The 15,977-nt window shown below is 39.4% G+C and overlaps 2 protein-coding genes across 4 annotated transcripts in view; one reads left to right on the forward strand and one right to left on the reverse strand.

Annotated features, from left to right (window-relative positions):
• Positions 1-402: 402 nt before the first annotated feature.
• LOC5510606 (tartrate-resistant acid phosphatase type 5) lies at positions 403-8,207 on the reverse strand. Its single transcript, XM_032379789.2, has 6 exons — positions 8,060-8,207; positions 7,680-7,916; positions 4,391-4,612; positions 3,603-3,695; positions 2,537-2,751; positions 403-1,398 (listed from the first exon to the last, which is right to left on the reverse strand). The coding sequence occupies exons 2-6, from the start codon at positions 7,882-7,884 to the stop codon at positions 1,159-1,161; spliced, it is 975 nt and encodes a 324-aa protein (XP_032235680.2). The 5' UTR covers positions 7,885-7,916; positions 8,060-8,207; the 3' UTR covers positions 403-1,158.
• A 255-nt stretch (positions 8,208-8,462) lies between these two features.
• The window catches only part of LOC5510621 (cytoplasmic dynein 2 heavy chain 1-like), a 57,769-nt gene continuing 50,254 nt past the window's right edge, over positions 8,463-15,977 (forward strand). For all 3 annotated transcript variants that reach the window (XR_007314022.1, XR_007314023.1, XM_032379768.2), the window contains exons 1-10: positions 8,463-9,255; positions 9,633-10,024; positions 10,513-10,761; positions 11,135-11,208; positions 11,550-11,718; positions 12,389-12,564; positions 12,946-13,141; positions 13,523-13,783; positions 14,264-14,502; positions 15,077-15,427. Coding sequence is in view for 1 of the 3 variants with exons in the window: in XM_032379768.2 (XP_032235659.2) it covers positions 8,631-9,255; positions 9,633-10,024; positions 10,513-10,761; positions 11,135-11,208; positions 11,550-11,718; positions 12,389-12,564; positions 12,946-13,141; positions 13,523-13,783; positions 14,264-14,502; positions 15,077-15,427 (2,732 nt within the window). In the remaining 2 variants the exon portion in view is untranslated. The remainder of the gene's footprint in view (positions 9,256-9,632; positions 10,025-10,512; positions 10,762-11,134; positions 11,209-11,549; positions 11,719-12,388; positions 12,565-12,945; positions 13,142-13,522; positions 13,784-14,263; positions 14,503-15,076; positions 15,428-15,977) is intronic.

The raw sequence follows: 15,977 nt of genomic DNA on the forward strand, positions 1-15,977 counted from the left end.
ACTATAGAACTACGATCACTCGAAATCGACTTCAAGTTCCGTGGAAACTAATTTTCAGCCATTTCTACCCTGATCTTTGGAACTTTTTCCCTGGAGTGTTCAAGATAACACGGTTCCACAGTATAATAATAACAGAGCGGATGTGGCTGGGGGCTTGTGTGGTTGGTCGGATTGTGATTTTGAGGTACCTTGGTTTGACATACCGATAAAAATAAACATAAACAGTGTCCCTATCAATTCTCCGCCCCTGATAGAGTGATTTTCAAAATCCTGTGAAACAAAATGTAGTTGATAAACTAAAAAGTATTACACAGGTTTTTGAAAACCACTCTTGCATACATGTTAATTCCATCTAGTGTGTATAGGTAATGTATCATTATGAATGGAGCACACCACAACAAAAACATTTAAATATCTTTTTAAACAGGATTACAAAATTTGTTATTGGACTAATTTATGAATTTATTGTTTTACCTTCCAGCCACAACATATATATTTTGTTCACATATATATTTTTTATATCACTTTATCTAGAACCCCTGCCTGCTTCATGGAAGTAGATTACTCCATGTGTCATTGTAGCATTGTTTTTCATCAGTTAAAGATTTACCATTGAATATTGTTAAGATTTACCATTTGAAATTCAACAATTTATACCATTTCCATTGAGGTGGATATTGGCGAAATATCTACCGAGAGCCGAAGGCTAGAAGTAGATATTTTAATAGCCACTATCCGCCAAATGGGAATGGTATTGTTAAATCTCAACCAATCAAATTGCTTGTTCTTGCGAGGTTCCTGAGTTTTATATACTAATGTTAAAGATTTACCATTGAATATTGTTGCCCTCTGACTTGAATTGTCTTTTTTTTGTTTTCTTGCAAACAGACTCTTTTTAATGAAAAGTACAGTATTGACATATACACAGATTAGTTTTAGACTTGAACAGTCTTTTTAGAGAAGCTATTGTTCCAAACGCTATTGTTACTACTGTATGTGAAATGACCCAAATTTACTACTTGGAAATAAGTCTGCTTACATAACATGTATATAATTTTTTTTTTCTAGCACTCCAAAATACTGTACGAAATTTCATATAAATACAATGTCTCCAGCCCCACAATACAGACTTCACTGAATAGTAAGCATATACCAAGTTCAATTTCGTGGATGAAGGCTTCTAGAGTACAAACTGGAACCCTCAGCATCCACAAAAGTGATGTTCATTGATGAAGTTGAGGCCTGGACTGTAGCAAATCCTCCATAGTGCCACGGGTTAGCCCAGTAGAACAGGGAACTCCCCTTTGGGACGGAGGGTTTGTGTTGGGTGTTATCTTCAACGTAGGCACCGGCACCAATCACAAAATACTCCACTGTAGAATTGGCCTCTTTAAGATGCTAAGGTTGGAAAAATTAAAAAAAAAAATGATGATTACATTAAGGTGGATAATCAGGATTGCCTGAGGGGGGATTCATGGGTATGCCCCATCTACACTAACAATTTTTAGTTGACAATTTTTATGTGACAATTTTTATGTGACAATTTTTATTTGTTAGTGTAGATGGAGCAAAGTCGGCAATTTTTATGTGGCAACTATAGTTGCTCAAAAGCTAGCAGGTTTGCTTTTTCTTAGCAATTTAAAATTGTCACTCATTAAAAATTGATAGTGTAGATGCCAACAAATATAGTTGGCAACTTAAAATTGTTAGTGTAGATGGGGCTTTAGGTGGAAAAGGATAGTACCGTAAAATTCCGATAATAAGCCCCCCCTGTGTATAGGCCCCACATCTTAAAAAACACATAAACCCGAATATAGCCCCCGGGGGGTTATACTCGGAGGGCTGTATTAAAGCAATTTACATCCTTTGAACAAGTAATGGCTGTTTTATTTCAACGTTATTTTTGTTCTCAAGTCGGCTTAGTTACAACCTTAACAAAGTATTTTCTTATTGTCCTTTTTGTAGCCAAGCCAATGTTTGATCAATGATTTTGCCTTTTTTGGTCATATTGACGCAAAAATCCCTCCAAAAATAAGGGCCTTTGAAAAGTATAAGCCCCAGGGCTTATTATTGGAATTTTGCAGTATTTGATGATCATTCAATAAGAAATTACCTACTTTTTAGCAGCCAGACTAAGGGGGGTGGGGTGGGGTGTGGATGCACCTTGTGGATTCCCCGTATTTCTCTGCTGATGGTTTCGTTTTCAACTGGTAAGTTCTCAAAGAAAGTGCTCTTGCCTCCATGTAACACCCGAAATGATGCCAGAATCAGACAGAAGCTGGGAAAATGGGTAAAAATGTTTTTCCCCTTCAACTAGATCCCCCTTTCCAAGGCAAAAAATAAAAACAATGAAAAATAATGAGTAAAAGCCCATCTAATCGGAGGGCTGTGGAGGGAGTTTTGCTGCATAAAAAAATGATTATGTACTTTCTATACTATGCATCATAATGTAGTATACCATATCATCATTATTGTATTTAACAACCAGAATGTGTATGAAACGGTGAAAAGTTGACTGCAATGAGAGAGACCATACCTGCAAGTTGTGGTCATGTCCACTAAGATAAGCATTCACACGGTATTTCTCCAGCAAAGGTTTAAGCCTATCGACCAGACATCTTGTAGGACCATGTTCTGCAATAGACCATACAGGAAAATGTCCTCCAACCAGCAAGTAATGTGCCTGGGACTCCTTCAGGGTCTTTTCTAGCCACTGCCACTGGGCTTCTGCTGCTGACGGTGACTGTGGTCCTGTGAAGGAAAATAAGGTACTGTTAGACAAGGATTTTTTATTACTGTAAATGACCTAATAAATGCCCGGGGCTTTTATTAAATTTCGATGGTCCAAGGGGGGGTGTTAGATATAGGAGGTGTTTATTAGAAAGGGGAATCATTTACAAACTATGAAAATATAACAAATCCAACAGGCCTGTAACCAGAATAAAAAATCCACCGAGGCAAAGCTAGCCACTGGATGATAAATCCATCTCATACTTTTCAATTGTAAAACACTAAACATTAAAATTTTGCCAAGGCGAGTGCCTCATTTGCCTCATGCTGGCTGCCCTGCCCAAGTGCTACACTGCGAGGACAAAACGAAATAAAATTGCTGACATCCTAAGCAATGAGATCAGGAACGTTAGAAGGCGGTACCCTCATTTTGAACTTGACATTAAACAAGATGCTACTCGCTTACCAGTGTTGATTAAGCAAGAAGGCAATAAAAATACTATTTATATTTCCAGAATTCCTATGTCGTTTGTTTTTAAGCTGACATCCTAAGCAATGAGATCACAAACGTTAGAAGGCGGTACCCTCATTTTGAACTTGACATTAAACAAGATGCTACTCGCTTACCAGTGTTGATTAAGCAAGAAGGCAATAAAAATACTATTTATATTTCCAGAATTCCTATGTCGTTTGTTTTTAAGCTGGCAGGAAAGGAAGCGGGGGAGGGGAGGGGGCGTTTATAAGAGAGGGGCTTTTATTACAAATTTGTAAGCTTAGGGGTGGGAGCGTTCATCAGGTCAGAGACGTTCTTTAGATAGGGGGCGTTTATTAGGTCATTTACGGTATACAAAACAGTTAAGCTGCCATCTTGCCTTTTGGTTGACTGTCAAGCACATGGTCAGCCTCTGTGTTACCACAAAGAAGCACAGTGTCCAGTAAAACCAGTTGAACTTCCTGGCTAGTTCCTGGAAAACAGAATTAAACCTTTCTGAATAAAATGTTAATGAAATCAAATTAGTTGGTCACTTTTTTTTAAACTTTTTACATATTTCAGTATGCAAAAAATGGGCTTTGCACCTTAGGTTTCAAAACTCTTTGCAGCACTAAAAACCCAAAAATGTGCAAAAAAAAAAATGAAAAGAGAGTCGGCAACAGAGATTGCTGTTCATCTCAATTCATATGTTAGTAATGGTGTAAACATAAACTAACTGCTGTTTCCAATATTCTGTCACACCAATGATTTCCAACAGTTAAATTGCCTTCTGACTTCATTCATTCAAAATACTTCAAGCCATTCATTGGTTGGCACTAAAAGGATTTAAAATCACACCAACTCTCCCAAGGTTCTTACCAATAAAAAAATCACCAAGTGCTATTCCATTAGTTTGAATTATGGAAGCTATTTAGCATTCAAAAGCTGTAGATGAGAGTTCACAGGATAATAAAAGTCACAGTAAACGTGAACACAAAGACTAGACAGCTCTAGAACTTCTCTAGAGGCTTGTTGTGTCTTGTGTTTCTGCTAGGTCTATTATTATAAGCCTCTGACACCCATGGTACACAACAAATAAATACAAAGAACAAGGAAATTTTAGAATTCCAACATTCAATTATTATTTGTTAATCATACAGTAATAATCCAATCTTCAAAAAGTAGTACCTGGAATATTCCAAGATCTGGTGTAGTAGAAATCTGGGAAATTCCATCGCTTAGACCTTTGAGAATAAGCAATCTCTGCAGATGCGTTACCATAGTGGTCATGATTTCCCGCACAAACATACCAAGGTACCATTAGGGACTTGGCAGTGAAAACATCTTCATATGTCTCTTGGAATCGCTTATCATCAACATCTTTTACCCCATGGAAGTAGAAGTTATCACCTAAAGTTCACAATAACACAGTTATTATAATTATAACACTAAATTGGCGTCAGCTGTTATGATTTCCCTGCCTTGTATAAACAATTATTGGATGAGGTTTTAGTGATATCTAGAATAATCAATGTCGAGACTGATTTCACTTGTTTTATTATCTATTGATTCAGTAAAACATGCTTTCTTGAAAAGTTATTCCCAGTTTGAGCAAAGGCTGTCACTTCTCTCAATCAAGTCTTCTCGCCCTAGGCTCAAGATGCATTGCACTAGTAGAATCACTTATGCCTGGCGCACACTACTCAAGTGTATTAAGGCTTAGAACCTAAGCTAAAAACAGTTTAAATTTTGAAAGTTGCCTTAAAGTGAGTTAACATTGCCTTAAATGCACCATTTTTGTTTAAAACATCAAACTCGGCAATGTTAGCTGTTTGTGTAATATTTTATTTTGAGTGATGACGTCATCCAGCCAATCACGCGACTTTTGCAAATCAATATTTCAAAAAATTATCAGCTGGTGGATACGCTATGAAAAAAAAATGTTTTTCTGTTCCTTCGAAACACGTCTGCAAACTGATGTCTTAACCGGCAAGAAAAGTTTGGCCCTTCGGTCACAAATAAACATTTTAAACACGAAGGTGCGGTATAAAAGGGCCTAAGCCCCGCCCACATTTTCCAAATGGAGAGAAATTCCAATATGGCGGCCATTACCGTTACAAGCCCAGTCTAGAAAGAATGCCCCCAAATCTAATGACTTGATATCCAATGAATAAAAAAATTCCCAAATGAAAGAAAAGATATGTTTGATGTGTATTTCAAGGCTTTCTTGGCAGCAAGAAATGCCTATTTGTCTTAGAATTCGTACGTTTACGGCGTGATTTCAAATCTCCCGCCTTTCCCTTCGACGCCATTTTTGGTATGTATACCTTCCCGACTCTCCTAGGGAAGGATTTGGTGAGCTTGGGCCCGCAATGACCACAGCATTGCTTAGCAGTCTATGCTAAGGGATTATGCGTACAACGGGGTGCAAGCAGAGCGAAATTTTGCTATTCTTAGCGTGTTTAGAAAACCTGTTTTGTGGAGCGATTTCGCCTCATTTCTTCGCACTTTTCTTGGCCGAGAGCATTCGTATTTCAATTAGACATTCGGTGAATTAATGAAGAGCATTGTACTCTGGACAGAAGCACCTAAAGTGGGGAGAAGAGAAAAGGAAGACAGGAAGAAAAAATAGTGCAGAAAATAATCTGTGTTTTTGTAAGTTCTGTACAGAAATAGCACACACAACAAAGTAGGACATTAGAACTAAACATAAGCAGCAAACATCAGGTATAAAGTCAAGATACAAGTCACTTTACAGCTGTAGTGTAAGAGGACACTTCAGAAAAACCCATTCTAGTGAAACAACAGGTGTATAACAAAAATGCAGAGTGTGCCTTTTTGCTGTTGTACATATAAAGTGTTTTGACATTTACCTAGGGCAGGTCAGGGGATGTTGAACCCCAGTTGACTTCTACTTTGACAGAAAGTCAATTTCTCAAGATTTATCTTATTATCTTTTTACCAAATTTAATAGTTGATCAATACATGTTTACCATGATCAGGCTTTGGCAACTAACCCCAGTTTCATAAGATATTTCAGCGGCATCCAGGGAATGTGCAAGTAAAACTCTGATATTACATTATCTAGGGTGGTCATTACCTTGGGTCCTTGGTGCCATCCTGCTGTTAGTACCAGACTTCTTGATCCAGAAGATAAAGAAAGGCTAAGGGAATTTGTCAACTTACCCTCACCCTGTCTGTCGTTTATAAGTATACTCAACAGAGTACTAGGTACACCTGTTTGAATAGGGAGTATAGTGCAGTCGACTTGATTTCTTGTAGAGCACTTGGTCATTAGACCATTGTGTCCTCGTGCTAATTTATCAGATGCAGGGTTAAAAGTAGGGCTTAGTTTTGTCCCAATAAAATGCAACACTTACTATTTGTCTGTACAAAACAAGGGATTGGTATACAATATTGTTACAATATCTGTTTATATAGTGCATAACAATGTCTCAGCTTGTATACTTACACATATATGTACACCAAACAACTGAAGGGCTACTAAAGAAATGCCTGAAATCCATCTAAGTGAGTTGGAGCCATAATTGAGTCTATCTTTCTACTTTTTAGATCAGAATGCACCTGTATAGTATTTTGTTTTTATCTTGCAATCTATGATGACTACAAATAATAACAATTGAACTAGCTATGTGTTTTTTATTTTTCGAAAAAGGGTCTGGGTCCTTAGTTTTATAAAGGCATGAGCCGATGCTTCCCTGGGAAGCGGCCTTTTATACCGCGCCTTCATGTTTAATTCACAGCAGGTCACATGACTTAACAAAATATTTAATATCTTGTTAACCGCAGAGAAAATTCCGGATGCTGAAAAGCTATCATATGACACACATAAAGTCAACACCTATTTAGTAAACACCTTTGTTCAAGCTGTTTTCCCCACCGGCGGAAAGGAAAAAAAACTATTTTGTCACATGATCTATCGTGTGACGTCATCACCAGCAAGAAAACATTACGAAAATGTTAAGGCCGTCGAATTAAGTCATCTTGCCAAAAAGAATGAATTTAAGGCGATGTTAACAAAGTTTAAGGCAAAAAGTTATATTCGAAAGTTTTCTAAGAGCAAACTACCCAGGCCTTAATATACTTGAGTAGTGACATAAGGACATAGGTGTGCACACTCTTTTAACTCCGACATAACAACATGGACATAAATGATATAAAAGAAACATGTTTTTCTCTTATGTCGTATGTCTATGTTATTATGACGGGCTCATGTCTTTATGTCAAACCATTCCCACTTGAACATATGAACATACAGTAAGAAATTGTGTGCCTATGTTGTTATGTCACTAGTGTGCACCAAGCATAATCTGCTTGCTGATAATTCACTAATCAGCTTGGTGAAGACCCTCAGATTGGAGGTACTCCAGACGCATGGATCTTTTTCTGTATTATTAGCTTGGTAGAAAAGTTATGAGAATAAACACTATAAAAAAAAAGCTTCCTAAACACATACCTAGAGCAACGACAAATTGCGCGTGTATAGTGTCTGCTACTTTGCCCATGCGGTTAGCTACAGAACTTTCCACCGGTGTTTTGTAGGGAAGAAACTCAAGCCCACCCCAGTCACCAACAGCGAGGAATCGAACAGAGTCGGACACGCTGGATGTACAGCCAAAAAACGCAGTGAAGAGAAAAAGCAGCGGAGACAAGAAATGCATGGTGAAATTTCCGTTTAGTCGGGGATAAGCAGCTGAAACAAAATAAGTTTCACTATAAAAATTGAAAGAAAAATAGTCACAAGGAAGTCATGGGACAGCTAAAAAAACGCACATCGAAATAAACAGCACACATAACTTATACCGTATTCAGGACCTTACAGAAAAATAAGATTACCTAGTCACACGGTTAGCAAGATTGTTCGCAAGCTTGTTGAGGTTTTTGTAGATTTAGAAGCATGCAACTTAAAGGCAAGGAAGACTATAGAAGAATCTCTTAAATGTTGTTGTGCTCGTTTGACAGAATCCCACAATTCTTTGCGTGCCCCCCATTCCCAGTCTCTTTCCGACTCCATACCAAGGTTAAAACATTGAACAATCTGAATAAACTTGAGCACTTTTTTTGCTTGAAAGTATGCATATAAAGTCAAATAAGTTGGCGAGGCTAGCTTAAATTCCCTAGAATTGTAGAGCCGATTATGTTAGATGACCGGCATCTTGCTCCCCCCTCCCCCCCCCCCCCCCCCTCAACAAGAAAGTGTATAATGTCACCCTAGTCCTCCTCGGCTTTAAATAAAACACCAACCAAAATATTACAAAAAGCCCGCCATATCGACACTTCAGTTCAAGGTTGTCTAACATTGCTTGAGAAATTAATCGTTTCAAAACCCCCTCAACATGTGAGTAGAGGAAAGGATAAAGTTGTTTCTGTGGGGTTTATTTCTTAGTGAATTACGCGAAGATCAAGTATGCCTTCTGGAGACTCTAGGAAGGACTTCGTCTTGACTACCGCTGCGAACTATTTCGGTGTTCCTATTTCTGATAGTGCTTTTGCTGAAGTATCTGATTCCAGGGAATTGAATGCTTTTTTGGATGATGGTAATAGCCCTATTCTCGCAGCTAGATTTGATACACATCAGGGGAACAAGACAGTTGAACTATTTGATCACGTTGAACCAAGCGATTCCGCTGAAAAAGTGATCGTCTTTTTCAAACTCCAACCCGAGGTCATAACTCCGGATAATCTTCACCAAAATGTTTTCGTTTCCTCGATGCTGGACTCCCCGATAAATACGCTTTATCATTCAGTGCAGAAGATTTTTGCTCCTTTGCTTTTAAAGGATGAAAAATGGAGTCGTAATTTTGACCCGAAACTGCAAAGTTTGCTTAGTGAACTCGAAGCCGGTTTGGGAAGTGTAGTGAGGAAGCAAAATACGTCTTTAGCTCGCGCCGTTCAACCAGGGGACGAATCAAGCTTAGGGGGGATTCTAACACCTCAAGATGAGTTCCAATACTGGGCAGACTCTTCTGTGTCGGGATATGATTTATCGGAGCGCGAGAGAGCTGGATTTTTTCAGGAGTGTTTTCAGAAAGGTATGGTGTATGAGTTTATGCTAATTTGTGTACATTGGTAGTCAGTAGCAACTAGCGAATAGAAATATATATTTTAATTAGTTATCTTGAATTTTCTACAGAAGTAAGCTTGAAATATTAGGAAAAGCAATATTCTCTTTAACCCTAAATATATATGTTGTTCAAATTCTGCCAATTCATATAATTAATTTTAAATTGCCCAATGCCAAAGGAGAGGGAAGGGTCATTCTTTGTGATTATCGGTTAGCAGATTGGGGGTATACAGGTTTATTGGGGAATAAACCTGTATCGAATGTTTTTTTCAAACACAACTGTACTAGAGATTAAATGTCATAAACTTAACTTTGATGTTTGATGTGACCCCAATTTGTTTCTAGGAAATGTTTCTCAGGACTTTTCCAACTTGGATGGACTTGATCTTGACGACACCTTAGAGCTAGTGGAATCAACTCAAGATTCTCTGGACGAAGTCTGGAAGCAAGAAGACCACAAGCCTTATCCTGAGCATCGCATGTGCCATCTTCTTAGTGTGATTGGTGGAGCCCTTGCACGTTATGTACAGCGCAAGCTTAGTGCTCTAGACATCTGGCAAGGACCTTTCCAGAATGTCAAAGAAGCCATGCGGAAAGGAGTGTCTGTCTGTGAGAGGTGGGTGTCCACGTGTGAGACACTGACAGCTCAATACTGGAAGCGCTTTCCTGCACACCCTTGGAAAGGAGAAAAATTTGTTCCTGAGAATCTTTCACAGCTTGCTGCAAGGCTAGAGGAGGTACATACTGCAAACTTTTGTTTCTGATTTTTTTTGTTTTTGTTGCTGCACTTGTTTCTTTTACACTTTTAGGAAGCTTTCTTTTTATTTCTCTAGTAACAGACACTTACTGTTAATTGCCCTTTTTCCTACTCCTTTTTATTAACATTTTACTTTACTGTACATGTGGATAGTGGGAGCAGAGTATAGATTATAAAAACCAAAAAACTGTTTTAATTTCATATGATAAGAGTACAAATAGTAAGATCCAGCTTCTACCCATCTGCCTTTTTCAACATGCTTAGTGTTTTTGGTACACCAGGTTCACAAGCATTTCGTGTACAAGTAACATACTGTGATATATATTGATGCTTGTTCTTGATGTACTTGTATCATACTGTGATAGGTAACTTTTTGTTCTTGATAGCTATTGCCATTAAGAACAGTCCCACCAGTTAATTCATGACTGGACATTTAAAACATGACTGTTTACTATTTGTTCCTAATAGGTGTTGACTTTGAGAACAGTTCATGAGCAGCTAGTCCGTCTTCTGTCATCCTCTGAGCGACAACAGCTAAGAACAGCAGAAGCATTTCATCCCTTCTCAGGACTGAACCCTCTGCATCAGAATCCTTACACTGAGCCTCTCTGGCGTGCAGCTGTTGGTCAATATGAAAGGGGAATGGCTCCTGCTGAGCAGAAAATTGCAGGGAAATTGAGGCAGCAATTTCGAGACCTTTCTGCACAATCCCATCAGGTTTGAAGATAATATAATTCAGGGTGGGGAAGGGGTTGCAGATGTTGCAAATGTTTCCCCCATAATACCTATCTTGTTTTTAAATTGAGTATTGTTGAGTATTGAGAATGTCCATCACTTCTAAGTGAAAATGTGTCTACTATTGACTACAGTATATATTATTCTGAATTTAACAAGGGGCCTAAAGAAATGCACTCCCGCCCTCAAACAGGCTACAGGCCTGTAATTAATGTATTGTTTCATCTGTCACAATCCTAAAATAGTGTTCAACCAACTATGTTAACAAAGATAGAGAACAATTCAATCTATGCTTGTAGTGTTTGCCCCAGTAGGGAAATTTCATTATGGCTTATACATTTTATTTATTCCCTAGCTGTTGCGGGAGTTTCAGAGGTACAAAGAACTTGTAAAAAGGCCAAGCATCAGCAAGGAACTTGCTCCAGAGAGGTACTGTAAATATATTTATTTGCTTATTGCAAGCCATTTTAAGAATCTTTTTGAAGTATCCATGAAATGTCGGTGGGGTGTTTGAGTGCTTAACTTGTTAGCAAATAGAAGTTTTTAATGGAAATTGAAATTTTTACTTTATATACTGTACCGTGACTGAATTAAAAAATGCTGTCTTCCAAGATGATGTTTGCTGCAAGGAAACTATCAAAAAGAGTATTTGATAACCTGAAATTAAGTTTGAAATTCAATGCTTTTTTCACATGAAGTATAGCCCCTTGCTAGAATTTGTCTGCATTTACAGTAAATGGTGCAGCATATATAATTATTTTTTCTTACAGAGAAACTCTGCTTGGTCAGCTGACGGTGTACGTGAAAAGCATAAGGGATGATTTCCTTGCCAAGACACAGAGCTCGTACTCTGGTGATAAGGATGGTGGTCCCCCTAAAGGCAAGAACATGCCAGAGATTGTCAATAATATTGTTTGGGTCAGGCAGCTTGACTCCAAGGTATGTATGAATATAAAAATGTGGTGGTGGTGGTGGTGGTGGGGGGGGGGGGGTGCAAATTTTTGGGTGCCCAGTTTAGGGGGCGTGGGGGGTCACGATTTGTGGGCTTGGATTTGAGGGGTGGGGGCAAATTTTTTGAGCCTAGGGTTTTGCAAAATTGCCAGCCCACCCCCCAGTAATTAATGACAGCTCCCTTATAATGATAATGCTATGAAAATGAATGATACTAATAATGTGGTGGCTCTTCGTTCTCTGGGCTCATACAGTACTGTACATAGCTAGGCCATGGTACTGGAAGTAGTTCCTTACTTTTACAAATTGTACACAGTAAGTGCCAGTTCTGGGAACAATTTCTATAGTTTCAATGTGGGTTAAATTGGTTGATTCTAACATTTGAACCTAGGGTTTTCCCCTGTGTTGTGCTTTTCCTTTTCCTCAACATAAAGGAACAATTTCAATTTAGCTTTGTATGCATGATATGTGTTCAGACATGAGTCTTTAGCTATCACCTTTTCTTAATTCAAGCTTCAAGGGGTGATTACTCTTTGTAGCTTTTCAAATCTGTTTATTCATTTCAAAATCTGTGGGTGGCATTGTATAGTTTAAGAAATGACCAGATATTAAAGTAGCCACAATGGTTATAGACAAACTTTGTTTTGACTATTTATAGGTGAAGGAAGTGCTTGTCACTGCAGAGAGTCTGCTAGGTGACTTGGCTGGCTTCCGTGGATTTCGAAGAGAGGCATCAGACCTGGCAGAAGAACTGTCAAGCTACTGCACTGACCAGTTCGAAAGCTGGTCTTCAGAAATGCTTTCTGCTATTGAGGACCCCAAACATCCACTTGGGTAATGTTTGTCACCCCGGTTTATTCATGAGCTCTATTTCAAGCTGTCACTAGGCCTACAAGGCTCATGGAAATGACCTGGAAATCCATCCTTTATTGTTTAGGGTTGGTAGAGATCTAGCGGGCGATTCCTCAAAGTATATACTGTATCTCCTTTGTTTTATCCAGGCAACTTGTATGTACACTGGAAATCAAATAAGCCTGCACCCCTCTTGTCACAATATTTTAAAATAAGTATAATAAAAAAACTTGATGACTCAAACCAAGATGAGTGCAACTCAAATATCTTATAACCTTTCTCTACTGTATGTCAAACCCAGGAACCACCTCCCCTCGAAACCACAATCTCTCTACAAATTTACTTGTTAATTCGATTTCACAGATTACAGACAAGTGGTCGTCTGATGGAGCTGGGGCACCAGGACGGTAAGCTGCGAGTGCACTATGGAGACCGCCTGGTCACATTAATGAGGGAAGTCCGTCATCTTGCTGCACTCGGGTTTGTTGTCCCTGCTAAGATCCAGCACACTTCCCAGACAGCCAGCAAGTTCTACCGACATGGAATGGTGCTAAAACAGGTGTGTTTGTGGATACCGTAAAAGTTTAATATGTCCTTGGGGATTTATTTTTTTTCCTCAAAGAGAGGTGAGAGAGGTCCTTATTTGACAATGAGAGAGGTGCTTTACTAGATAGAGGTCCCACCCCGAAAATTATGACTTATGCGAGGGAGCTTAATTAAAAGGTGGGCTTATAGAGATGGACGCCTTTATAAAGCTTTCACAGTATGCGGTGCCACATATTACTTTAGGCAAACTTCTCTTACCAAAAAAATACGAAAAACTTTTTTTTAAATGCGCTGGGGCTGTTTAAATATAATAAAAGGAGTTTTGTCTCTAGTTGTAGACGTTTCCGATGGATTTGAATTGACAGAATAATTGTAACTTTACATTGGTACTCAGGTGGCGCATTTCTACAACACGATCGACCAGCAGATGATTCCAAGCCAGCAGTCCATGATGCTTGACTCCGCCCTGGCATTTGAACGCCTTGTCAAGAACCCCAAGCAAGGCTCCAATGATGCTTCTGGTCACCGAACACAAGTCACGTGGGACAAGCCCTCCGAGCTTGAGGCCTACATCAACAAGCTACAAGCAGCCGCTGAGAGATTGACGTCAGAGAATCGTAGGCTCAGGAAATGTCACTACAACATTTCGGATAAGGTACAGTATGGCCCCTTTTCTTTGTTGTACACTGCTTGACCATGGGGAATTTCATGGTTAAATCGTGATTTTTGCATCATTTCAAAAAGTTTTAAAGTTGTTAAGATAATGTCCTTTTAACGGTCTTCCAGAATTCAACGTCAACCTATAGTTGAAGGTATACTGTAAGAAAAACGCTCGGCCACCAAATCACTTCCACGAGTAGCTAGCACGAGTAGTCCATAACCTTCAACAATCTTTGTGTAAAATTGATTTTATTACAACAAACGTTTACACTGTAAAAACATAAAACATAATTTTGTTCACGATTTTTGGCATTTTAAAAGAAGTAAGCAAGTATGACAATCCGGTTTTGAAAGTTTTTAACAGAATGTACTCAGCAAAATTAAGTTTAGTTCAGAAGCCGGTTACACTTTGAGTGACTCACAAACAAGTGTTGATCTTCCAATGACGCACATAATTGTTTGTCCATTTATCCAGGTGGTGAACTTGATGAGCATCGACCTCCTCCGCCAACAGCCTCGATGGAAAGAGGCCCTGGTTGATCTGAGAGAGATCATGACCTCTCTGGTCCAGCACGGGTTTAAGGCGGAGAACATGCGCACATGGAAGATGCACTGGGATCGTCAGCTATACAAGGCGCTGGAACACCAGTACCAACTAGGCCTTGAGGGGTTGAACGAGAATCTACCTGAGATTAAGGTGGAGCTCACCTTCAGGTGAGAAGGAACAGGGGAATCTCTTATTGTAAATCTGCTTGAATCTGATTGGAATATCTCCTCTTAAGTGGACACGTCTGGAAAGCAAAAAGTACCCACGTCAGTATGTGACAGAAGAAGTATAAATAAAAAAATGTAGTTTTTTTATACACCTTACACATACTTGGAGGTGGCCGATTTATTACAACCCAATGCGTATCGTATTTTTTTTAAAACAATACATGCCTTCTACTAGCTTGATAAAGCTCAATGAGAGAAGTCCAGGAGTAATAGCCTTCATGGTAGCTGTCGTAGTTTCAGCGAGCGACCAAGAGGGGGAGGGGCGATGGTGGTTGGAGTGGAGGGGAGGGGGAGATAACGTGACCTAGAAGCAGGCTAGCCATAAAAATTTCTGAATACGCTTTAGCACTGTATATTCCAACAACCAGAGTTCAGAGTTCTGGGATCCCGATAAGATCACCATCATGTTCATTCTGCATTCTGTTCCTTCATAATTCTCTTGCTACCTGATCATATACAGGCTGGATTTCCCTTTTGCTACCTAATCACACAGGCTGGGTTTTCATCTCCTCAGGCAGCAGCGTCTGCAGTTTCGACCTCCGCTCGAGGAGATCCGTGCCAAATACTTCCGCGAGATGCGAAAATTCATCTCCATCCCTAACCACTTCCGAGGCGTGGGAGAAGACAACTCGTTCTACCAGCTGATGGTGGATCACAATGCGCCTGGCTTCTCGACGGTTTACAGCAAAGCAGAGGATCTGTTCCGTCGGCTTGTGGCCGTGCAGGAGATGTTCAAGGACTGGGTGGTACTGGGGAGCATCGACCTGGACGCACTGGTAGACAAGCATTTACATGATGTCGCCGATTGGGAGAGGAACTTCAGGGCCCTCAAGGCCAGGGGAAGGGACGCAGAGAAACTACCCTTGTAAGTACGCGTTATGTATTGCATTGTCAACTCCCCTTGTAAGTAAGCCTTATGTAAGGTTTACAAAAGGCTTATCCATATGGGAATTTCATGCAGCTGAACATTACCTTAATGTGTGTAAGGTTAAACTGGTATTGAAGGACATGAAATGCAATTTTAGACCTTGGCTAACTCATCTTCATGGTGAAATGACACTTTCTATGCTGGCAGGTAATTCGTTGCCTGTGAAGTGCTTAGAGACTGTTAAAACACCCTCAGAAAAAAAGGAGACAGAGATAGGCCCTTTAGACCTAAGTCAAGTTGTATTGTATAGCGCAATGACGTATTTGGATATGCTTTTCTTCGATTCACTTGAAGCTCTTTACCCGCAAGCAAAGATACAGACTGCTCTAGAACTGTTTACTTAAAGTGTAAGAATTGTCATGGGAAATATTTCGCAGGTCATCTTTCCCAGTGTATTTTTTTTATTACGCTTTCACGATACAGGGCAGGGTATCTAGGGATACTTTCCTTATGTGATGAGCAAGGCTTTCTCACCTGGTTTACATTC

Source organism: Nematostella vectensis, chromosome 10, assembly GCF_932526225.1.
Source record: "Nematostella vectensis chromosome 10, jaNemVect1.1, whole genome shotgun sequence".
NCBI lineage: Eukaryota > Metazoa > Cnidaria > Anthozoa > Actiniaria > Edwardsiidae > Nematostella > Nematostella vectensis.

Bases quoted from the DNA above. Each gene is read 5' to 3' on its own strand.
- LOC5510606 (XM_032379789.2), bottom strand. From the start codon at position 7,884: ATGCATTTCTTGTCTCCGCTGCTTTTTCTCTTCACTGCGTTTTTTGGC. The intron at 3,696-4,390 runs GTACTACTTTTT...TCTGTTTTCCAG, and splicing joins CAGATCTTGGAATATTCCAG to GAACTAGCCAGGAAGTTCAA. The intron at 2,752-3,602 runs GCAAGATGGCAG...TTTCCTTCACAG, and splicing joins GCTTGACAGTCAACCAAAAG to GACCACAGTCACCGTCAGCA.